The sequence below is a fragment of the Octopus bimaculoides genome, chromosome 4 (genome assembly GCF_046866305.1).
Source record: "Octopus bimaculoides isolate indiv1 chromosome 4, ASM4686630v1, whole genome shotgun sequence".
Lineage (NCBI taxonomy): Eukaryota > Metazoa > Mollusca > Cephalopoda > Octopoda > Octopodidae > Octopus > Octopus bimaculoides.
Genome location: NC_142931.1, coordinates 40,342,993 through 40,368,855, shown reverse-complemented (window position 1 = coordinate 40,368,855; position 25,863 = coordinate 40,342,993). Strand labels below are relative to the sequence as shown.

At 32.2% G+C, this 25,863-nt stretch overlaps 1 protein-coding gene across 26 annotated transcripts in view; it reads right to left on the bottom strand.

The window, feature by feature from the left end:
• Positions 1-25,863, bottom strand: part of LOC106880470 (uncharacterized) — a 159,321-nt gene that overhangs the window by 64,435 nt on the left and 69,023 nt on the right. For all 26 annotated transcript variants that reach the window (XM_052967005.2, XM_089350629.1, XM_089350635.1 and 23 more), the window contains 7 exons: positions 24,438-24,572; positions 20,008-20,168; positions 16,743-16,877; positions 16,420-16,495; positions 13,267-13,411; positions 13,026-13,166; positions 9,639-9,729 (listed from right to left, as the gene is read on the bottom strand). In XM_052967005.2, coding sequence (XP_052822965.1) covers positions 9,639-9,729; positions 13,026-13,166; positions 13,267-13,411; positions 16,420-16,495; positions 16,743-16,877; positions 20,008-20,168; positions 24,438-24,564 — 876 coding nt within the window. In that variant the 5' untranslated portion in view covers positions 24,565-24,572. The remainder of the gene's footprint in view (positions 1-9,638; positions 9,730-13,025; positions 13,167-13,266; positions 13,412-16,419; positions 16,496-16,742; positions 16,878-20,007; positions 20,169-24,437; positions 24,573-25,863) is intronic.

Sequence of the window (25,863 nt, the reverse complement as noted above, 5' to 3'; positions counted from 1 at the left end):
GAGCACACACAACAGAGTGTAAGCACCCTGAGAAAAATGCTGGACATAAGAAGCATCAGATGTGGTGTGCAAGAGAGACGACTGCACTGGTATGGTCATGTGCTGCATATGGATGAGGAGAGCTGTGTGAAGAAGTGTCATACCCTAACAGTGGAGGGAACCTGTGGAAGAGGTAGATCCAGGAAGACATGGGATGAGGTGGTGAAGCACAACCTTCAAACTTTGGGCCTCACAGAGGCAATGACAAGAGACCGAAACCTCTGGAGATATGCTGTGATTGAGAAGACTTGGCAAGTAAAGTGAGATCACAGCCACAGCTTGTACCAGTGTCGCATAACCAGCCCATTTAAAAAGTACCCTTGAATCGTCAGGCGACACACCATGCTTGAGGAGACCTATTGAGTCAAGTAAAATCAAAATCAAAATCAGAATCTCAATCAAATCGGAATCAAAAATGGAAATTGTAGTTGTGGAAATATGCACCATTCATGCGGGGGTCATTGCCAGTGCCGCCTCACTGGCACGTAAAAAGCACCATCTGAACGTGGCCGATGCCAGTGCTGCCTGACTGGCTCCCATGCCGGTGGCACGTAAAAAGTGCCCACTACATTCTCAGAGTGGTTGGCATTAGGAAAGGCATTCAGCTGTAGAAACATTGCCAGATCAGATTGGAGCCTGGTGCAGCTTCCTGGCTTGCCAGTCCCCAGTCAAACCGTCCAGCCCATGCCAGCATAGAAAATGGATGTTGAACGATGATGATGATGAAATAAAAGTAATATGAGGTGGTATCAAGAAGTTCCCAGACTAGTTCTCTAGCATGCCAACAGATGGCAGCACACAGTTGCATGTGCAGTGAGAGCTAGCAATGGTGTTCATGAAGCAGTGTGTTGAGTGACATTGCTGTGTTTACTTGCAAGTTGTGAAATTTGTTTTTGTGATCATGTGTATGCTGTAGTCTAAGATTTTTTCATGGACAGGAACAAAGAGCCAACATGAAATTTTGTGTTAAACTTGAGAAATCAGCTACAGAGACATTGAGCATGCTTTAGCAAGCTTATGACAATGATGCAATGGGTTGTACATAATGTTTCAAGTGGCACAGGTGCTTCAAAAGCAGAAGACCATCCTTGGAAGATGATGTTACCACCAGAAATGTGGTATTGTGCATCGAGAATTCATCCCCCAGGGTCAGACCATGAATTGAGAGTTTTACTGTGACATTTTGAAGCATTTGAGGGAAGACATTTGGTGAAAGTGACCAGATTGGTGGAACACGAAGAATTGGATTCTTCACGATGACAATGCACCCTGTCACTGAGCTCTCCCCACTCATGCATTTCTCACCAAAAACATGGTATCATTTCTGCATCTGCCCTATTCATCAGATTGAGCACCTGCAGATTTCCATCTCTTCTCTAAAATAAAAATGCAGCTCAAAGGTCGCCATTTTAATATTGTTGTCGAGGTCCAAAGCGAATTGCAGAAGGTCCTCAACTTGCTTAAAGAAAACGACTTCCAGATTAGATTCCAAAAGTGGCAGGAATGCTGGGACCGGAGTATTGCTGCGTAAGGTGACTCTTTCGAAGGAGATGATGTTAAAACTTAGGTAAACAAATTATCTTTTATTAAACATAACTAATCCAGAAACTGTTTGATACCACCTCGTACTCCTTTCTTCCATAGGCACAAGGCCTGAGATTTGGGGGCAGGGTCAAGTCAATTACACAGACTCCAGTATTCAACTGGTGCTCACTTCATCGAACCTGAAAGGACAAAAGGCAAAGTAAACCTTGATGGAATTTGAATTCGGAATGTAAAGATGGACAAAATGCTTACTGGCAATTTGTCCTGTGTGCTAATGGTTCTGCCAGCTTGCTGCCTTATATAAGATAATCTTTTCTATTTTAGGCACAAGGACTGGAATTTTGGGGGAAGGGGTAAGTTGATTTCATTGACCCCAGTGCTTGACTGGTACTTATTTCACTGACCCCAAAAGGATGAAAGGCAAAACAGATCTTGCTGGAATTTGAACTCAGAATGTAAAGATGGACAAAATGCTTACTGGCATTTTGTCCTGCATGCTAAGAGTTCTGCCAGCATGCTGCCTTATATAATAATATATACACACAATATAGGTAAACTTTCGTATATTTCTACTCAATGATTTGTTAGTGTTTCCACTAAGTATGGCATAATGAAGGTATCATAGTTTAGCCAAATAAATGACCTGTCAATATTTCCACAAAATACAAGCACAGTCAAAATTGCAAAGCAGCTGACTGCCTTTGATATGCATATCAGGGGGACTGACAAACCAAAAGATAGAGGCACACGGCTAATTATATCTGTAAATATTTTAATTAATTTCTTAAAAGATCTTGTTTTTCTCCAAATTGATCATGATTCAGCAGATCTCTGATTATGAACATCTCATCATTTTTTTGTTGTCAGGTATAATATGCTATGAGCTACAGACCACATTGCTTGTTTTTAAGACATCTCAATGAGATTTGAAGGGGATTTGATTGTTTCTAGCAAGTCAAAAGACTACAAAAAAAAAAAAAAGGTTTCCTTCTGGGTTTAGTTTGAAAGAAATTGTTACTTAATTCTAAGCTGTGAAGACCTATGATCAAAGGTGTTCCAACTATGACCAACCTGTCCTCCTCTGGCATTGTGTATCTTGAACTACATTATTCAATGTACCTTTTTCTATTCAAGGTGGTAGTGTGAGATTTGAGGGAGATTTGGTTGCTATTTCTAACAGATTAAGTAACTACACAGAAGCTCCTTCATTGACTCATTTTGAAAGAAGTGATCAGAACTAGCTTTAATTTCTTTTGTCCTTTACAAACTTTCTCTGGTGTTTCATTTACATTTTGTATTTTACTTAATATCTTGATTACTAAGGTAAGTCCCCAAGTAGTCTGGCAAACATTACTAACATTTCTACATGCAATGAATTATATCAAATTCTATTTCCAGTACATCAAATCTCATATCTCTACAAGATAGTGATTTATAAAGAAGAGTGCAAAGAAAGAAGATAAAGAGTGCTGAAGAAGGGAAAAATAAAATTAAATGGTTACATATCTGAAACTAGTTGTTAATAAGATCATTTTTTGGACTATTAACCTAATCTTTAGAAAGGACAATTTTTACATATACATTTTGATCAGGTGTCTATGTGTACATAATAACCAGTCTGGATTTAGATTAGAAACTTTTATTTCTAAACTAAGAATAATAATACTCTTATTTACTAAAAATCATTTCAGTACATGAGAGTAGAGGATGTGCCAACCTGTCATTTCACCTCAACAGTGTGTTTAGTTAATCTGGTTTTCTCTCTAGTAACTGGTGAATGAGATCATATAGCATCTGTACCACTGCAAGTCATGCTTACTTGAACAGTATATCTCTTAGATTCTCACTACTCATCAAAAAAATTTCTTTTCTTACAATTGTAAATGGTCTATTTTTGATTCCAAAGTTTTGCTGATATATCAAGTGAAATTTTTCACTGAATGATTTTGACATAAAATGAACTATTCTTATTGATTCTAGGTAAATAAACTAATCAACTTATTTTGATTTCTTCTGAAAAAATATCTAATGATGTATTATTATTGTATGTGGAACAGAAATGTTATTTATAATGTCTTCATATAAGTGAATTACTATCAATTCATTATCTACATTTTGGTTAATGGTGCCACAGATTTCTCATTACTTATGTCCAAGTTCATTGATTCTGTATATCATTTTGCTTCTGTATGTCTGCAATTGGTATTGAAATATTCACTGCAAGGAAAGGTTTTCACAACACCTGATCATGAATTCTTCAGTGGTTAAGAGGCAAAATGATGATGTACTAGTCTATAGTACATCATACACTTATGGGGTTTGTTGTGTATGCATATATGCAAAATATATTACTTGCTGAAAAATAGATAATATTCTTAATTTATGGTTGAATGGTTAGTTTTAGGAAGTGCATTCAACTGTAAAATCAACAAGTTGTCTAAATTTGATGAAATATCCAACTCATTCAGGCACAAAAAGGCAGATATATAATATTCAATACAAATATTGAATAATCAACTACAAAGATTTAATTTTCTCTTATGTACATTATAAATCTTTGGTGTGCTCTAGCATTGCTCTGGAGTGATTACATTACTTTCCTAAGCCATTTAGTAATTTTTATCGTAACAATTGCTTACTCACAAACATACATATAACAACAAGAACAACAACAAATGCAAAGTACAAGGCTTCTTTATTTTTATTTATTTATTTATTTTGAAAAGCAATTTATTTCTGAGTTGCTTTACTGGACCAAAAATCTGTCTAAAAGATTGAATTGCAAAAAAGTATTTTGATAATTTTGTGTATTGGCTCCCAATAATTTTCAATGATAAATGCATTCCTTTACCTTATTTGCTGTTGACACTCATTGATATGCCAAACATCAAAGATATCTTCATATGGAATTTAATTAGAAATTATTATCTAGATTCACAACTTAAGGAATTGAATTTATTTTTTTTCAGCTTCCATTCTTTTGCTTTACCACTTCAATAATTACAGTAGGTTCTCTTGTTAAAAGACTCAGGTTATTTCATTCACACCTTGCATTGCTTCAAGTTGAATTGTAAGTGAACACCAAAATGCCTGCATAGATATACACCATCCTCTTTTGGCTTAATGTATTTCAAGATCACAATAAACTTGTTTCCTCTGTATACATATATGAAGGTTTTATGAAGTCTGAGTTTTAAATATCTATTTCTAATTTCACTTTCGTCTGTAATTTTTTTAATCACATTTTTCATCAAAATACAGTATTTAATCAAGTTTTTAAAGAAACATCTATGCTTCTAAGTACAGCAAAATAACTCTTATAGTGTACCAAGGAAGATAAGTGAAATGCTTTCCTGCTGTCGTTTGCAATAGATAAGAAGTCCAAGACCATTAATCTTCTGTTCATTATAATTCTACTCACATTCACAATACTTTACAGAATTTAGATAATGGAAGTTGTGACATTCATACTTTTCTCAAAAATATTATTGACAGAAATGAAATTTAATAATTACCAAAAAAAATTTCATGTTATCAGAGAGCACTTGGCTGTTTTTGGCCTCATACAACTACATTTTACATTGTATGAAATAGTATTGCACCATTATATAGGTAACTATATTGTGTGAGCATCAATTCAATCCTCTTGGAAAACTTAGTGAATAAATATTTTTCTGAACCATATTGACCCCCCCGCCCCCACTCCTTTTTTAAAAAATTGTTTTGTAATTAATTTACAAAATTGATTTTATAGTTTCTTTTTTTTTTAAATGTCTCTTATTTTTCTTCTCTAGGAAGAAAGTTTAAGCTTTAAAAATTTTATGAAGTATCAATACATCATTTAAATTTTACTTAAATAAAATTACTAGATTGTTATAATCTACTGGATTATCAATATAATAAAACATAAGCATCAATGAAAATGTTTGAAATCTTTGCTACATAATGAAAGTATTTTTTTCTGTCTTATTCTTTTTCATTTTGCTATTTTCTTTCTTTTATGTTACAATCTAGAAAGTATCTTCCTTTTAACTCTTTTCATATGAACCCTTCTGAAAGTATCATTTGTTCTTTGATACAAATCCTCCTGTTTTAAATCTTACATGTATGAATCATGTTTTCATAATAATTTCAGTAAGACCTTTTAAAGTTCTGATCCTAATGCAGCTTAAGAATGGACAAAAGGAGTTATATTATGAAACTGCCCCAATTTCTTTTTTTTTATTATTATTATTATAAATATATTAATTGAAAAAATAGACAAGATATTTCATCAGAAATAAGATCACAAATAGATTAATGAGTTTCTAGACAAAATAATGAAATCTCTAATAACAAAGATAATTGGTAAAAATGTTTAGCTGTTTCACTTACATGTTACTGGAAAATACCTAACTGGTTTTTACTGAATATTATCATATTATTCTGATATATTAACACATAGTTTAATATGCAAAAATAATAAAACCTTTGTTTTCAAGAGTGGTGCTTCAAGGAAAAACAAAGTATCATTTACAGGCATAAACATTTTAATCTTACTATGAAATTTCGAAGCTTGATATTTTATTGAAAGCCAACTTGCTTAATTATTCCTTAAAATCATAAAATAATAGTGATAAATCAAAAGGAAAAAAATCCATTTGTTAACCCATACAATAAAATGACTGTTTCAAAACAAATTTATCTGCTCTATGTTGAATAAAAAACAAATAGTTCAAATTTTTAGTAAATTGAATTCTGTCAAACTCTGTCCCCATTGCCCCTCACACACACAAAAAGAGTAAGAGAACATGTGTTTCATATATGAATTATATATACGATAGATATTGTTTGAATAAACTTTGCTTGTTAATAAAAAATCTGCTTTATTCATGAAAAATAAAATGTAGAAAACAAATTGTGTATATAAGTATTTCAGTAAATTTGGTTAAGCTAACAAGCATTTGTTTTCTCTTGATGAAAAAACATTAATGATTGTAAACAGTTATTCTAAGATAGCATAAATTGTCTTAACTACATGACAGATTTATATGGTTAATAATAAGAGAAACAATGCAGGGCTGGTAGTATAAGTGCTGAGAGAGAGAGAGAGGGAGAGAGAGAGAGTAAAAGAGAGAGAGAGAGAGAGAGAGAGAGAGAGAGAGAGAGAGAGAGAGAGAGAGAACTGGAACACATAACTAGTTTCTATGCATAGCAACCTTGATAACAGAATATAGATTGGTTACTCTTCCAGATGTTCATAAAAGAACAAAAGAAAAATAATCAGTTCTAGCTAACTATTATTTACACTTGTTAAAAAATAACAGATGAAACTTATAAAGTTTCATGCAAAATATAGCATTGTATTTCACAGGAAATATAATCCATGGAGTTATCAAAGATGAAGGTTCACACACACACACACAAGCACGCACCTATGCATGTGTACGTTTTTAATTCTAAAGACTTTATGATTTAGCAATGTTGATTCTTGTAATTACCAAGCATACAGTTTAAAAAAATATAGCAGTTGAAAGAGCAACTTTCACGTATGAAATTTCTCAATTAGACCCAGCTTATCTATTGCAAAAATAAAATCTAAATCAAGAGATTTGCACAGAAGACAAAGATGTTAGAGCCAATGGTAAATACAAGAAAGGATTAAAAGTTTAATCTCAAAGTTATACAGTTTCACATATATATATCATAAACTTAAATTGATATAATAGTCCATATGCTCCATAGTACTTCCTGGAATCAATCATAAACCTTAGACATTTCTACAAGACAAGGAATCATAAATATATATACAAAAAAAAAACAATGAACGGAGAAATTTGCATATATTGCATAATCATGAGACAAGAAACATAAATGATTTACTATTTCAGTATAGTTAATAACTGCATTATATTTTGTTTACATCAATATTGAAAAAAAATATATATGCATATAAATAAGATATACAATATTTTCTAAGAATGTTTGTGTTTGTTATATGTCTGTTCTACAATTCCAATGACTGAAAATAATCCTATTTAAATCTTTATATAAGATTATTTATATAAGTAATTTTCATTAAAAACTTGTTTAGTTATAGACACTCGTGGAAGTCATCATCACAAAGGGTAAAGATTTCAGTTTTAAGCCCAATCAATAAGAGGTTTACTTTCAGCAGCTCTCAGATCTTTTTTAAGATGGTGACATGGGCATCAAGTAGCTAGTATAAAGATACTAATTCTAAAAGAACCTTTTAAAAATATACATGTATATTTTCATACATCAATAGAACCAAGCAACAATGTTTATTGTCTTAAAAAATAACAAAAAAACAAAACAAAACAAAAAACAATTTCATCTGTGGACAAGGTTAGACATACAATAGGATGTTTCCAAAGAAAATCTAGTTCATTGAAGATGAAGGCTACAGTCAATTACCTGTCAACCCATAAAAAATATCCAATGCAGAATTCAGAAACAAAAGTATATGCTGAGTTGAAATGTGTAAAGCTACAACAGTGACTTAAATGATTAAATTACTGAAGTATCCTTCACTAAAATACTAACATATAACAAAATAAAAGCACCTCAGATAATGTAATGCCAAAAAAATCATTTAACTATGACAACATCTAGAGGTAAATAAAAGCCACCACAACATCCAGAGGTAAAAGCCATCACAACATCCAGAAGTAAAAGTCACCACAACATTGAGTTTTAAAAGCCAGCAAAGAATCCAGACGTACAAAACCATCACAGCATCCAGAGGTAGAAGTATCAAGCCACCATAGCATCCAGAAGTAAATGTATGAAGCCACCACAGCATCTAAGGGTAAAGATATTCCAAGCACTCACAATACCCAGACAAAAAGCTCAACAACACACTGACATTCACTATCCCTTATAAAGAACAAAAAGTAATTTTTAAGGCTATAAAAAAAGTACCTATATCATAAGTTTTAAAGATAACTTGACTGAAAAATACATATCAAGAGCACAACTAGTTTCTGAAGTTAAATATCTAAAAAAATGGTGATCTCGAAGTTTTGCTGTAAATAAAAGACACTCTAATATTTTGCATGTTAAAGAAATATCAATGTATCTATAAATAATATACATTAATGTGTTCTTCACTCCTAATCTTTCCATAAGGAACATGGTTTTAGAGAATTACTATCTTAATTGCTTTGAAACAAACCTTCAAATTAAGTTTTATAATTACACTAAAACTGAAATTGGTTAGACATCTGAATTGCCGGTAAACATGTATCTGTTGACATTGCTATGAAGTAAAGTAATATGTCCATAATATAATGATAAAAATAATAATCCAATGGAATAGTATGAAGAAATTTTAGTTAATCACATATTCATTCAAATTTAATTGTATGATGCCAATGAAGTACAATTCTGAGTTCTTTAAATTGCTATGAACTCAGAATATATAAATTTCTAATAAAACTATATGTTGATTTTATTCTACAATCATTTCAAATGATTTTATAAATGAAAAGATGTGGACCACTTAAATACAGAAGATATTACTTTTAGAATTTTAAGTCAATAATATTCTAATAGTTTATAAAATAACTATTTCATAGTTTGCGTAAAATATGTTTTAATTTGGATAATTCTGATAAGCTATTTTGTGCTTTACTTAAAAAAATTATGCATGGCAAGAATTTTAAGGCTCTATAGAATTCAATCTACTCCAAGAGGATACATGTCTACTAATGATAGAATACACAAAGATAACAGTTAACAAGTTAGGTAAGTTTACATTAAAAATAGCACAAGTATGAAAACAGCATTATTGAACATTATATGTAAACTTAATAAAAAGTTCAGAGCAAAACTAAAAATTAAATATGAAAATATTGTATACAATGAGACAAAATGCCAACTACTTTGAATAATTGAAAATTGTTTTGAGAAGATAGACTTTTCTTTTTTTGGCTGATATACTGAAATATTTTATTTTCAAATGTTTTTTTAAATTTTGCTTTTAGCATTCTTTTATTTGTATAAAAAAAATCACAAAATGTTGCTAAGTGAAATAAAGTTGTTTTCCTTACCTCTTCCAAACTTCCATTTCTTTTTAGTATCTGTTTTTTTCCTACATTGGTATCAGAGTCATGTATGTGTTCTTGAAAACTGAATTCAGGTCTAAAAAGAACAGAAAATAAAGTTAGCAAACATTAAAGGAAGCAATTTCTAAGTAATATTAACTTTATTTGCTCATACCAAAATATTATTTTATTATTTTTTTCCTTAGTGTTTGTATTGATATAATTAATTTTTTTAAATATTCTATGTCCTCTCCTGTCAGAGGACATTCTTTTCATCTCTTGCAGAATCTTTCTGTTAAAACAAAAAAAATTCCTCAAAATTGAGACCAAATTATTGTGGACACCAGTGCTTAAAAATTATTTTCTGATAACAAAACATTGAGAAATTTTCGTAACTATTTCAGATACAATTTAAAATAACTTTGAAGCAAATTAAAATAAAGTTAAAGCAAAGGCTTTATTTAATTAGAAAAAATTTTTTTATTTGCTCCAAGTTTGTTTTAATTTGTTTCAAAGTTGTTTCAAGATTACTTTAACTCTTTTGTTACTGTATTTATTTTGAGATGCTCTGTGTTTCAGTTACATTAAATATAACAAAGAATTTAGTAAAATAACTTAGTTATTATTCAGCTAGTGTTAGGAACATAAATTGTGACTAAGGTTTGGTGGAAGATTTTAATTCAAAACTAATGATAACAAGACATTTGTACTCAAAGCCTGAGCCAGTTTCAACCAGGCTGGTAGCAAAAGGGTTAATTCATATGTGAAAAGTTACAGCTGGTCACATGCCCTAATAGAAATAGCAGCTAAATAATCTTCAAATTACATCCTACATAAAAGGAGCTAATAACAGCAACATTTGTAACAAAATAATAAAAGACAATGATGAACAGATAAGCTGTTCTTCAGAATCATCCAATGTATAAGGGTTAAAACAATTTTTATGATAAAAGGGCTTTTAGTTTCTTTGTCTTTATCATCTTTGTTATTTATTAACATTGATTTTTTTCAATCTTGGCATGGGTTAGATGGTTTGACAGGAACCGATGAGTCAGAGACTGTGTCAAGTTCCAAAGTCTGCTTTATACAGCAGGATGCCATTTCTAATGCTAACCACTTTACCAAATATACTGGGCATTTTTTTATGGCTTACAAGTTATATCTATTGACAAATGAGTGCATGCATGACTTCAGAAATTAAGAAATGTTCAAAGAAATTCTGGACCTATGAGATATTTCTTTCTCTTTAGGTGCCATGTCCAGAATGTAGGACATAAGTGATCATGTCCTCTGTTCATTGTTTTCTGTAACAATCCGACTTCCTGATGTTTAATGACTCTTTCTTCCAACCAGATTGTCAAGCTTGACATCCATATCATCCTTTTCCTTCCTCTGCTTCTTTTTGCTTCAATCTTTCTGGTCATTGCTAAATTCTTCAGGCTCCTTTTCCTAATCCATGACCAAGAAATCTCAGTTGTTTAGCCCTTATCTCACGAAATAGTTTTCTTTTTACTATAACCCAGGCCATCACGTCTTCATTAGACGCTTGTCCATGCTATCCTCAATATTCTCTTTAAGAACCACATTTCACAGCTCTCCAAGCACTTTTTCATTTCTGGTGTTATATACTTTGCCACATTTCCATACATTAACACAGGATAGACATAGCCGTTCAATATATGGATCATGGTCTTGATGCTCAGAATATGGTTTCTCAAGATATACAATTTTGACAATGCAGATTTTGCCAGCACTACTTGTCTTTTGATCTCTTTCACACATCTTGTGTCTTCTGTGATCAAAGTTCCAAGGTAATTGAAGGACGAGACCTGCTTAATAATTTGAGTGTTCACTTTCAGCACCATACACTCTGTTTTCTTACAATTTATGAACAGACCTTCCCTCTCACTTTATCTCACTACTACATCCAGAAGTCTTTGCAGCTCCTTTTCTGACTCTGCAAGTAAGACTGTGTCATCTGTATAACTTATGTTTGTGATGTTTCTGCCTCCTATCCTAAGACATTTTTCCTTCTTCAGTCCTCTTATGATCAATTTGCTGTAGTAATTGAAGAGATCTAACAACATAACATATCCTTGTCCAACCTCTCTCCTGATATTAGTGTACTCACTGCATTCGTCATCCATCTTTATGCATGCTGATTAGTTCCATCACAGACTCAGCAAGATTCAGATGTCTTTTCCATGCAGATCAAGGTAATCTATGAAACACACGAAGACATCTTTTTGCATCTCCACTGCCTGATTGGTTATCTTTCTCAATATAAAAATAGCATTCCTAGTACCAACATCCTTTACAAAGCCAAAACTGTTCAATTCCAATCCTGGGTGTTATTCTGCTTCTTACCTGCAGAATGATCTTTTTAACATGGCTCATGAGACTAATTGTGCAATGTTCTTCACAGTCCACTACTCCTGACTTCTTTGGGAGTGCAATAAAGATGAATTTACTCAGATATCCATTTGGATATTTAGGAATAATCTGTATGTTAATCTGGGTTAAGCTTCAACAAATGCATGGTACTGTAACCATAAATGTTTTCTTCTTATTGTAGGTAACCTTTCCTAAGAGTTAGATTTTGATTTATGTGTATCATATTTAAAAACAGTGGTGTGATTGTTGTGAAAATTTGACTGCCACATTAAACATTTTCATCAGCTCATTACCATCTGTAACTTTTTACAAATTACTCTTTCCCAATTAACAAAATATGAATAAACAAATGGTGAATTTATCCAAATGAATATACACCCCACCATTTTATCAAAGCCCCCTGCAGATTACCAAAGAAAAACTTCAAACATTGTCATGTATTGGAAAGTAACTATCAGAGGAGAGTAGCTGATATTATAGGAGGTGGATATAAAAAATATAAATTGAAGAAGCAAAATAAATATGATGCATAATAATGCGTTTTATCAAGCCATAAAGGACTGGATTTCTTGATTTATTAACAAATTTGAAAGGGATCTATTTATTTATCTGTTTAATTATAGTGATAAAAGAATCTATTTGTAAATGGTCATATATAATGTGTATGAACAAAAATCTTTGAAAATTACTAATAAAAATAATGAGTCCATGAAACTGCTTAATGTAGCAGCCAAATGTTTTACAACAAACAACTCATAATAAAGGATATCTACAATAAGAAAACATTTATAGTTACAATACCAAACATTTGTTGAAGTTTAACCCAGATTAGCATTCCTCAATATCTAAAATGTTGGCTTCATAGGTTACACTTACTTGCTTGATCAATTATCTCCTTGTAACAATTCAATATGAGCAAAGTTGACCAGGATCAAATACAAGTAAAATATTATATTTAAAAGAATGTTCTAAGTAAACAAAAAATACAAAATAACTTACAATCTTGTACTGGGTGTTTTGTTCACTATGACACATCTGCCTGTTTGATCAATATTGTGCTCGAGACCAAAATAAGCTGCAACCCGATGGACAAGCATTCGATCATATGAGGACATAGGAGGAAACTTTAGAAAAAGATGCCTGCAAGGAAATAATATAACAATTAAGTTATGCTTTTAAATACAGCTTGGTCAAATTAAAGAGAGAAAACACAAATTTTATGTAATATATAAATACTTACTCAGGTTCTTTTACAAATTTAATGAGGTCTGTCTCTAATTTAAGTAATATTTTCCTATCTTTTGGTGTTTTATTTAATGTTTTCTTAATGAAATCTTCCAGGTCTATACCAGTTGAATCAGTGTATGGTATGTCAACACTGGAATCTGAAATATACAAAGATACTTTTAAAAGACTAATATTGAAGATAGTTATAGCAGTTACTACACTTTTGGTCTGTTTCTTTTTCAATAACTGAACAATGTCTAATTTTTTAGAACCAAACCAAACACTCTTCTAAAACTGTCTTCTCTACAATTATAAATTCATTCTTGTTCATATTTTCTCAACAATATTGAGAAAAAGCTGCTTGAAAGAAGGTCACTTTGCTTATAGAGTCTCCCTATTTTTCAGATCAATAAAAAAAATGAAGAGAGAGAGAAACGTAAAAGCAAATAATTGCTAATATTTAAAGATATATAAATAAATTAAATAAGAAATTGGGTGAATAGCAATTAAGATGGTTGATTTTAAAAAAAAAATTTTGTCAATGATGAGGAAGTTAAAATTGTTGGCATGTGTGGATGTATTTATAGAGGATGGAAGAGTGGTAATTTCCTTTCCACTGTCAAACATTTTATTAAAGAAACCATAAAATTTCTTTGCTGAATTCCATTCAGTAATTTTGATGTCCATGCTGAAATAGGCTTTCTGTTTCTAAACAGCCATCTTAACTCACACAGCCTAGTATTCAACAACATGTGTTTTGTTCATGTGTTGTCTTGTCTGGATCATTTTTATAGTGTTTTCTCAACAGATACATATTGCAAAAACATTTGATTAACAGTCACAAAAATAACCCCATACAAATAATGCCGTCTTATGGGTTCAACATATAAATAATAGAATGGGTTGAAGATTATCAAACAGAACCCAATTTCTTCATATCAAAGAGTTCCTCTCCAATTCTTCCAGTAAAGAATGGCATTTCCAAGGCAGTCTTTTGGGCCTAGTCACCTTTCTTATTTATATCAGTGATAATGCAACAGTCATCAGATCAACTACCTTAAAATTACATGCAGATGATGCTAAATTATACATTTCTTTCCCTGAACATACAATAAATGATCTAAAAAATAGTTTTAGGAATATTATTCAATGAGTGAATTTAGTACAATATAAAATTGCCACGTCCAAATGAAATGTGTTACATTTAGACAAATGACACTAAAAAAAATAAATAATAAATGAAGAATGAATTTAATTATCTTCCCATTTCCACAAGTTTCTGCAATTGAGGATTTAGGAATAATCACGGTATCACTTCCCTCTTTAACTTCTTCACTAATTATTAGTAGAATTAGTCTAATGATCTAAAGTTTAAAATATATTTTCAGGAAGCTTCTTAAAAAACAGAAATGAAAATGCTAATTTTATATATGGAATGATTTTCAATGCGTTCTTAAGTGGAAAACATACATCAGATCTACATTAGATTATACTAGAGAAATTTAGAATTCAAATTTTTTAGAAAAGAATTTCAGAGACATTTTACTTGACAGATATTTGGGATGTCAAATTTTTCATATCTGTCTGAACTAAATTTACAATCTCTTGAACTGAGATGAATAATCTGAGACTTGATCTTTGTGTATAAAAATCCTAAATATCACTGTGTCACTTCTCTTTTTAACTTCACTCGAACAGATCCAATCAACGCATCAACTACTCGTAGTGTAAACTTTGGATGCATAAAAGGTGCAGCAACATCAGAGGTTAACAGGGAAACTAACTTTTGTATGTGGAAGGTGCACAGGTACAATAAACACTGAAAATAGACTCCATCTATGCTGAATATAGATAGACTCGATCTACACAATAAATGCTGAAAATAGACATGCATAGGCTTGAGAGAAATGAAGCCAGTATGCATTGCCGGATGTGCAATGTCAGTGTGCATGTTCGACAGAGTGTAAGCATCTTGAGAGAAAAGTTAGGCACAAGAGGAATCAGATGTGGTGTGCAAGAGAGACAACTGCACTGGTATAGTCATGTGATGCATATGGACAAGGACAGCTGTGTAAAGAAGTGCCAATCTCTAACTGTGGAGGGAATCTGTGGTAGAGGTAGACCCAGGAAGACATGGGATGAGGTAGTGAAGCATGATCTTTGAACTTTGAGCCTCACAGAGGCAATGACTAGTGACTGAGACCTTTAGTGATGTGATGTGCTTGAGAGGACCTGTCAAACGAAGTGCACCCAAGCTGGTAGCATGTAAAGAATATTTTTCAAACGTTGGGCCTCACGGAGGCAAAGTGGCTGAGTTCCTTTCGAGTGTTGGGCCTCATGGAGGCAATGACCAAGACCTTTGGCATTATGTCATGCTTGAGAAGAAGACCTATCAAGCTGAGCAAAATTACAGTTGTGGCAGATACTGGTGTCACACAAATTGGCACCCATGCTGGTGGCATGTAAATACACCCTGGTGTCACACAAATGGCACCTGTGCCAGTGGAACATAAAAGCACCCATTACACTCTTGGAGTGGTTGGCATTAGGAAGGGCATCCAACTGTAGAAAACCATGCCAAATCAGACCGGAGTCTGGTGCAGCCTTCCAGCTTGCCAACTCATGCCAGCATGGACAATCGATGTACAATGATGATGATGAAGATATTACAAACCATATCTGTGATTTCAGAGCAACTATACATTCATTTGTTCCTCATAGTTGTTCCTTTTATTATCAATTTTCATGCAAATATTTCATAAAAACTCCAAGATGTGGCTTAGCCTGTCAGCTTTTTTTATCATCGTAATCCCATTGCTTTGAAAAATAATCTCCAGTGTTTAGCTCACTGAATACTGTTGTTTCTAATCTCTGATTACTACATTACTACAGTATTGTTTCCAGACCATTCTCTTAATTAGCTTAAATGACTAAAAGCCTCACTTTGGGGGAAATCTTATGATTACTGAAATATTTATATTTGAAGTTTAAAAAAAACTGTTGAGTTACTAAATGATTTTTATCATAGATATAAAGTCAACTTCTGTATCTGAAGACTGTGTTCTATCATGTGATCAATCTCATTGACATCTGTAACTTATTCTATTGATAAAATCTGATTTTCTCCTTCAATAATTTATAAATTTAGTAAAATAGTTAGTATTACCTCTTGAAGAACTCAGTGAGGTACCAGCCTCTGAGCTTTGTGAACCTTCTTCTTCAAGCCTATTTCTACCAGTTGTCTGCAAAAAAACAAGACAAAACAAAAAAAAAAAACATTAGTTCTATGAATAAATCAAAATTTAGCAAAACAGACAGAACTATATCAAAAAGTAAAAACTAAAAAAACAAATCAAAAAACAATGGTAGCAACATTTGACATTGGAATTATTGTAATTAAAATATTTATGGTTAAAATTTTAAAGTAGTTATTTTCTAATATTAAAGAGAATGTTTCAAAATAGAGCAATCAGCAGATGCAAATCATACTTGAGGTAGTGGCAACGAATCATTTGAAACTCCAGTGTGTGTGGAGTAGTTTTCTGGGGGAGGAGATCCATCTTCATCTGTTTCACAGCATAGCGCAGCACTGCGACGTAAAGATTTAGTTTTTGTTTGAAGTGGCTGTAAGAGAAAGTAATAAATTAACAGACTGTATTAAGACTGTAAATCAGACATTAGAAAGTTGATACATTTAATATACTTATACAATTTACAGGTCAGTAAAAGAGAAAAGATAAATTGATGCCTAAACTGTCCCATTATACAAAGCTTATTTTTTGCATTTGTTATTTAAATTTCTAAGTTATCTTAAGAAGCTGTTTTTCTCAGTTTTCAAAATTAATACAAATTTGTCTGCATTTCTACTGTATTCACTTAATAAGTTTTTTTTAAGACATATCAACTGAATAATCCTCATTAACCATTCCAATCATTGTCACTATTGACTGGATGCACCAAAACTTCTTTTATGGAGACTCTTGTACCTAAATATTCTCTAATTTCTTGACAATCTTCTGTCTTTTTTATTCTGTCCTTCTATCACACATTTGCCCAAATCTTCAAAACTGTACTTCTTCATATGTCATAGTCTTCACAAACACTTTACTTTTCAATAATACCCATACATATAAATTTGATTCAAATGAAATGAATCTCTAAACTGTATTTCTTCAACATTACTACTAAAGCTTCAACTTTACAGCTGGCACTTAATTGCCCTGTCACCTACATAGTAAAACTTAATTACATTTTCGGAAAAAAATTCATCATTCAAAAACTAGTCTTTTTACAAAGGTTTTCATGTCTTAAATGGAAAGTTTTAAAGAAAACAAGTTTACTAGTTTTGAAAAATTATTTAGGAATTTGGTAAAAGAAAATACAGTATTACCTCACTTTACGAGACCCCTGGTTTATGAGTTTTATTTTTTAAGCACAAGATCCAAATTATGAATGAAATGCAAAAGTTTCAACTACCATAGCAAATGCTCCTGCATATTACCAAAAAATTTATAGAGTGAAAAAAAGCTTCTTCTAAGCAAACAACTCTAGAGTTGTTTTTTAAAAAGAAATCTACAAGTCCATCTATGAGTGCTTGAGAATCGGCGATCGCGTCTAGAAGAGATGGTGTTCGTGAATCTAGTGTGAGTGAAAGTGATTCAGAAAACAATTATAATAACATCATAAATGATCTCGACATTCTTTTTACTTTACAAAAAATATTCTTTACATTCTACTGTTGTTTTATTGCCATTTATTTATGAGTATTATAAATTTTATCGGTAAAATATTTTTCTAGGAACAAATTATGATTTCTAACATTGCTACTATGGGAAATGACTGCTCTGCTTTATGAGTTTTCCTTTATGAGTTTTCCTCCGGGAACAAATTGACTTGTATATCAAGGCATTACTGTATTAGTCAAATTCTGATTATAATTTGAACAAAGCTAATTTCCTGCTATATTTCTCTTGAACCTTTTGTTCTAGTTACACTTACACCTTCTTCCAAGCCTTTGATAAATCTTTCTGCTATTCATTATCATTTTTAATTGCATATCCTACCTAGGAAAATTTCTTCATCTTTCATGAACAGTTTCTTACTTCACACCATACAACATTAATCAGACAATCAAAAAGTAACAGAATATATACATGTCTATATTTTAAAAAAACTGTTTAGAAATAAAATTGTTTATTCTCTATACTGCACAGACAAATTGCAGCTTTAAAAAGAAAAAAAATCATCTTTGAAATATGCTAGGGCAGTGAAGCACCAAAAAAGACCTTCTGTCTCAAAGTGGTCCACACAGAAAACTCTTCATAGCCAAAATACAGTTCAATCCTGTATAATTCAATATTTTATTCAAGACACAAATGCATCACTTGCATAAATGATGTAATGTCTGTAAAAATTACTCAAGATGGGGGCATAGAAAAAAATGTCCCCATATTATTGTTAAACCTTTCTGTGCAGACCACCTTTGGTCTGCAACCAGAATTTAAGTTGTATCATCCTTTGTTTATTTCATGCTTATTACAAATACTGACTACAGCTTATCTTTCTCACTCTTCACTCTATTGCCTTGCAAATAAAAAAGGCCAAACCCATTGTCTAATGATTCCAATACATAATTTTAAAGATGCATGCATGTGATTATATGTAAGTGTTTATATGTAACCATCTATAATCCTGTATATTGGTATGTGTTCACGACACAAGCAGAAGACTGTTGTTTTTACACCATTTATGTTTTCTAAATACACTTATTCCACTATCATTCACAATTTATATATATTTTCCAAATGTTCACCAACTGTTTTCCCTTTTATTTTTCTCTCACATCAATTCCTTCAAGTTTACTTCCTCTCTGCTGTGCTTATTATTATCAATTAATCAGCTTCTCTATTTCCTTAGCACATACTTGCTTTACAATTTCCAGCAGTTTGAGATAGATTTCTCTTTCTCTCAAAACCTTGAAAAAAAAAAAAAATTATGACTGGACATTTGCCTTTTCTATTTTTAGTTACCTAACAATAATTTTATTTCTAAATTTCACTATTCAGTAATTTTTATTCAATCCATCTACACAGCTTCCCTAATTTGGATCATATATATTTTCTTCAATAAATGTTTCAGATCATATATATGTATTATATTTATTAGCAAAATAAAATTTTTTAAAACAGGTTTCTAATAAACTTCACTAAAAGAGAGACAGGATGAATAGAATTTCTTTAACCGGCAAGAAAACATCTAATTTCTATCTTAATAGTGGTTAAAATTTACAAATAATATGTGTTATAAAGTGTCTTGCTCAAGAACACAACATGCAGCATGGTCCAGAAATTGAACTCACTACCTCATGATTGTGAGCTTGATGCTCTAACCACTGAGCCATACACCTTCACAAGAGCAACAAACAATAGTAAATAACCCAAATTCTTGAATTAAATTTTCTTACATTTGAACATGAGAAGTAAACTATGAAAAGATTATTTATGATGATGCTCTTATGAATAATGATATGTAGTAAAACATTTAAATTAATAATGCTTGGATTCCATCCTTTATCTTTCTACCTATATTCTAAATTTCTAGCTGGAAAAAGAAGAGGAAATGAGAATGCAAAAGTGTTATATTACAGTAACTTTTCATACCAAAAGAAATCTTCAGAAGGATGAATGGTTATTTTTCCTTTTTTCATTTATAAAAGTAATGTTTTTTTATTAAGAAATTTAAAGCATATTCTTACTGGGTAGCGTATATTTTTAATGACAATCTGTACTGGTTCTGGATGTTGCAGTTTCTGATGGTGCTGAACATCTTGATCTGCGTAAGATGTTGGTTTGTAGTCATCTGGAGAGATTGATTTCGGAGACTCTCCTGATGACTGCACTCCAGGGGTATCTGGTCCTGGAAACAAAAGTACAGTTTTAAAAAAATAATCCAGGGAGTAAAAGAAATAAAATAAAACCTTAGCAAAGACTAAAGTGTTAGCAAGTAGGAAAGAAGAACCATGGTATTGTCATGGAAATGGCCTCGCTTGATTTGCAGGAAGGTGTATGTAGGAACTCCTTATGTTGTACACAGTATAAGTTATGGACACTCAAGGGGTATACTGGACTCACATACAGGCAGGCTAACAGAGAAGGTAAGCTTTGTATGTGGCAGATGCACTGGAACAATATACACTAAAGAGTGCAATGGAAATAGACTCTCTTAAATGCCTGGCTGGCTTGCTAGAAGTAGTTGATAACTTGTCATCTAGGTTATGTAATTAGCAGGAGAGATGGCTGTTCAGAAAGTATAGTAGCCAAAGTAAGGACAAGTTGGAAAATGTTCAGAGGGCTATTATCTCTGCTGACAACAAACATCTCTCTCAGAGTGAAAGGCAGGTTATATGGCATTTGTGTTAGAACTGTGATGTCATTAGCAGTGAAGTGAGCAGTGAGTGCACAAGACTTGTAAAGACTAGAAAGAAACAAGGCAAGTTTAATTTGATGGATGTGTGTTGATGGTGTACAATGAATGCCCAAGTACAAATGAGCTGAGAGAAAAAGTGAGTATTAGAGGAACCAGTAGTAGTGCACAAGAGAGAAAACTGCACTGATATGGATATATGATATGCATGGAGGAAATATGCAGCACAAGGCATTACAGGCACAAGTCTACGGGAGAAGTTGCATCTCATAAAAAAATAATTCAGATATGACGACCTGTCCAATCCATGCTAGTCTGAAAAGTAGATGTAAAATGATGATAGTGTATCATTATCATCATCCTTTTGATGTCTACTTTTCCATGCTTGCATGGGTCAGATGAAATTTGTTGAGGCAGATTTTCTATGGCTGGATGCCTCTCCTGTCACTAAGCCTAATCTGTTTCCAAGTAAAGTAATATTTCCCCATGGCTAGACAGGTGTTTCACGGAAGACTGAAAACGAACAACATTGTTTTTAGGAAGGAGATGCTTGTTTACAACCATCATGTATTCACAAACATAGGCACACACACACATACGACAGGCTTCTTTCAGTTTCTGCCTACCAAATCCACTCACAAGGCTTTGAACAGCCCAGGTCGATAATAGAAGACACTTGCCCAAGGTGCTGCAAAGTGGAGCTTCTAAAGCACAGCTGCATTGTATGTATGTATGTATGCATGCATGTATGGTATGTAAGTATGTGTGGTATGATTAATTTTAGAAGTCTGTAAATATTGGCATAATGACTCTCCCTAGACACAACAGAAGTTTGTAGAGTTGTTGTTATTTTTATATTCTGATTATGTGATAAATATATTTTAATGATACATACTGAATTGACTTCGTTGCTTAATAATTTTTATCAAAACCATTAAAAACTTTTCGAACATCTTGTATACAGTAGATAAATAATCGTGCCATATTAAATGACATAAACACTATTTACTGAAACTAGATATTGAATTCTTAATTTTTCCTCCTATCTACACCAATGTGAAGTCACATTACTGTTTAGGACAACGTAGTGGTAATTACATAACTATGTTTGGTTCAGTGGGCATCTCTTTGGTCAAATTCTTATTATGTATTACCATGAGAGGCTTCATCACAATTCTACACATTGAATTCTTACCTATACAACATATCTTCATTGTGATGTTGGTTAGAAAGCCAAAGGTATGCTGTCATTTGTCCAAGTTGAAAACTCAGACAGATGGAGGAAGGTATCAGGTTTCCCTGTTCTAGATTATATTTTAATTTAGACTGGAGAAGAATAACATACCTACAACTAAGTTTCTTGAGTGTTGTGCTGTCTATGCTAATACACTCTAACAACCTCAAATATACTAAACAAATACAAACGACAAACACTATTTTCATAGATCAATTTTAACCTTTGGTCTACAAGGTCATTTAAGATTTGTATTATTTAATTAGTATGATAGGAACACATTAAATCAGAGGCACTCATTTCTAGAATGTTTTTAAAAGAAAGGGAATAAAGTTTTATTACTTGCATATAGCTATGATTAATATAGGTTTCAGTTTCAATTTACACTTTCTCAGTTTCATTTAAAGTTTACATTTTCATGAAATACAACCATTTGTTTTTAGCTTAAAATTTTGATTCTTAACAGCAATAACACTCCAATTAAACATTCACCACAACAAATATTAGGTTAGTATTTTCTCCAGTTTACTCATTCTCTAACAATACATCTTGATTAATTTTATATATATATATATATATATATATATATATATATATGTTTCCTTGTACATTCAGTATGCATTGTGTCCTTTATATATATATGTGTGTGTGTGTGTGAGGAGGTGCAATGGCCCAGTGGTTAGGGCAGCAAACTCACGGTCATAGGATTGCGGTTTCGATTCCTAGATCAAACATTGTGAGTGTTTATTGAGTGAGAACACCTAAAGCATCAAGTGACTCTGGCAGTGTGCGGTGGCGAACCCTGCTGTATTCTTCCACCACAACTTTCTCTTACTCTTTCTTTCTGTTTCTGCTGTACCTGTATTTCAAAGGTACACTTGTCCCACTCTGTGTCACGCTGAATCTCCCCGAGAACTACGTTAAGAGTACATGTGTCTGTGGAGTGCTCAGCCACTTGCAAGTTAATTTCACGACCAGGCTGTCCCGTTGATCGAACCAACTGGAACCCTTGTCGTCGTAACTGACGGAGTGCCATAATATATATATATATACACACACACACACACACACATATATATATGTATATATGACGATGATCATGTTTGTGCTTGTGCTCTCTTTTTCACTGCTTTTGTCATTTTTATCATTAGCTGGAAACTTTTCTGGTGTTTTGTGTCTGAACCTTGGTGCAGATGCATCTGATAAAGATTGTTTCATTAACCCTCCATTTCCAGTGTCTACACCTGTCCTTTTAACCCATAATACATCCCCTTGACTGGGCTCCTCTTCTAATTGAAAGTTTACTTTTAGAGATGGTTGACTGCCTCTCACTGTATCTGTTTCATCCAGTGATAATTGTGCATGTGCTGCTTGTTCAGATGGTAGAGGTGCCTCATCTACTTCAAACATCGATGTGTGTATATATATATATATATATAGACAAAATTTGTTGAGACAGACTTTCTACAGCTGGATGCACATCCTGCGTGCAACCCATACCTGTTTTACAAGCAAGGTATTTTCATTTAACTGGCCCTTACACATTGAAAGAGATGAAAACACTGAAATTATGGATGTTTTGCTTTTTGGAGAATGTAAACAAAGACGCTGCTTTTGTTCAGGTAGTGTTAATGAGAACATATATAGAACAACATTCATATGTACCAAGCTATCAAGAACATTTAACATTTGTTTCCATGTTGGCATGAGCTGGATGGTTTCACAGGTCAACATACAGGTCACACACATACATGTAAAACCATATACACTGTTCAGTAACACACACACACTTCTGTTTGATGCCTAACCACATTTTCTCCTTAGTTCATTGCTGAATTATAAAACTCCTGCTGTACAGTATACATTTATTACGGATATTCTTACTTGTATTAAATAATTCATATTTAGAAATTACCATTCATATATATATACTCGATTCTGTTATAACATCAAGTTCTTAGTTAAAAATAAATTCCTAAACACAACAAATTTCTCATTAAGAATACTATATTACATATATTAGTGTCCAACATTTTGATTCGAAGTTTGTTTTTATAAATCATTTATCTACATACAACCTTACCATAAATCACTATGATTTCTTTGTCAAGTATAGTGAATTGATAAAACTTCAGTCAACATAGATTATTCATGCAATTAGTGAACAAAAACCTCTGCATCATCTATTTCACCCCAGAATTTCGATTAGCTGATATTACAGGAGTTATCGTGCTCACTTGTTGTATTGAGATTTTATAAAATCCTAGGAGGGAATTAATCAAAGCTTTTCAACTACAAGTGAATCTACTTTATATGTATTTAGCATGCAGAACACTCACCTAAAGTATTTTCTCTCAGCCCTATTTGTTAATTATTTTAAAGAGTGTTTTGAGTAGTGTTTATGGACTATTTGTATTGTAATATACAACAAGCTAGATTCATTCTTTAACATTAACACATTTAAGATTCTCTCTACTGCATTTATCTAACTCAGCAATGTAATTGTATCAGAAAACTGTTCAACTTACCAGCAGTTATGGTGTTGTCAGATTGATCAGAGCTTGGGCTATGGGTGCTATTGTCATCCTCGGTCTCTTCGAACTCTGTCTGCTTTTGTAAAGGTTTTGGAGGACGCCGCTCTATGGATTCTGCCATGGTAACTTCTGTCAATTTGAAGAAATATAAAAAAAAAAATCAGTAAAATATAGATAACAAGAAGTAAAGATCAAGTGTTTTATTTCATCACAAGAAAATAAATGAGATGATAATTTTTAAGATTGTAAGCAGAGACCAACAGGTGGTTTTACTAAAATTTTCAAAAGAAGAATTGTTTAGAAGCAGTTACTGCAGTGTAACCATACAGAAAATAAATACACAACTGGTTTTCTATCAATAAGCAAAAGGTAAGCATTTCTTAAAAAAAAAAAATTCAAAAAAAATCTTTTCAATCAGTTTAATCTATTTCAGTCATATTTAACCAGATTTTTCCCCCCCAATTTCTCTTGAAATAAACAGCTTTTCTTTCAATTGAATTAAAAAAAATAATGAAGAATATAATAAAATAATGTTATCATCAAATGTGAAATTTAAATGAGAAGTCTATTTAGATGACTATCATGAAACTGAAGGCAATCTTGGGTAGGTTGGTATCAAAAGGGTTAAGCTATACAAACATGAGAAAATATGTTGTGAAAATATAATACAAGCTGATGCAGAACTTGAAAGAAATCCTTATGATCAGTACTTAAGGATATCTAAACTAACAACAGAGATCATAAGCAATAATTTAAATAACTGTTATGAAAACAGAAATATACTAGTGATATATTGGCATATAACGCATAAGGATTAGAAGATAGAGATGACAGATTAAAATATTTACTTTAAAAACAGAGGCTTTTATGAATAGACAGAAATAGACAATTGAGACAACAAAAACAGGGTCAGTCTAAAAATCAATGTTGATGCAAGGATGACAAGATCATATATTCTAGAATTAAATTGACATTACAAATAAATTGAAATTAAAATCTATATTGCTATACTTAAGATCTGACACCCACTCACACAACACTATACTGGTTGGTTAAAATAGCTGACACTTCTATAATTTCTCATAGGCAGGTATCAAAAATTTTTTTTACATCCTATGAGGACCTTACTGTTGTTTCCAGTCATGTGACAACAACAACAATACACACACACACAAACACACATGTATGTGTGTGCATAACTAACAATATTTATGCATAACACACTGTCTATTAGAAACTTAAGTTGAAATTCCAGGTCATTAAGCTACAGATTTATTTAAAACCAATTGTACACAGAAAAATAAAAGGGACTGCACTGTCCTGACATGTTTGAAGACCAATTACTAGGGGAGAAGTATTCTTTCAGTCTTCTGTGTACTATTTAAATAAAACATAAATCAGAAAGTTATAATAGCTAGAC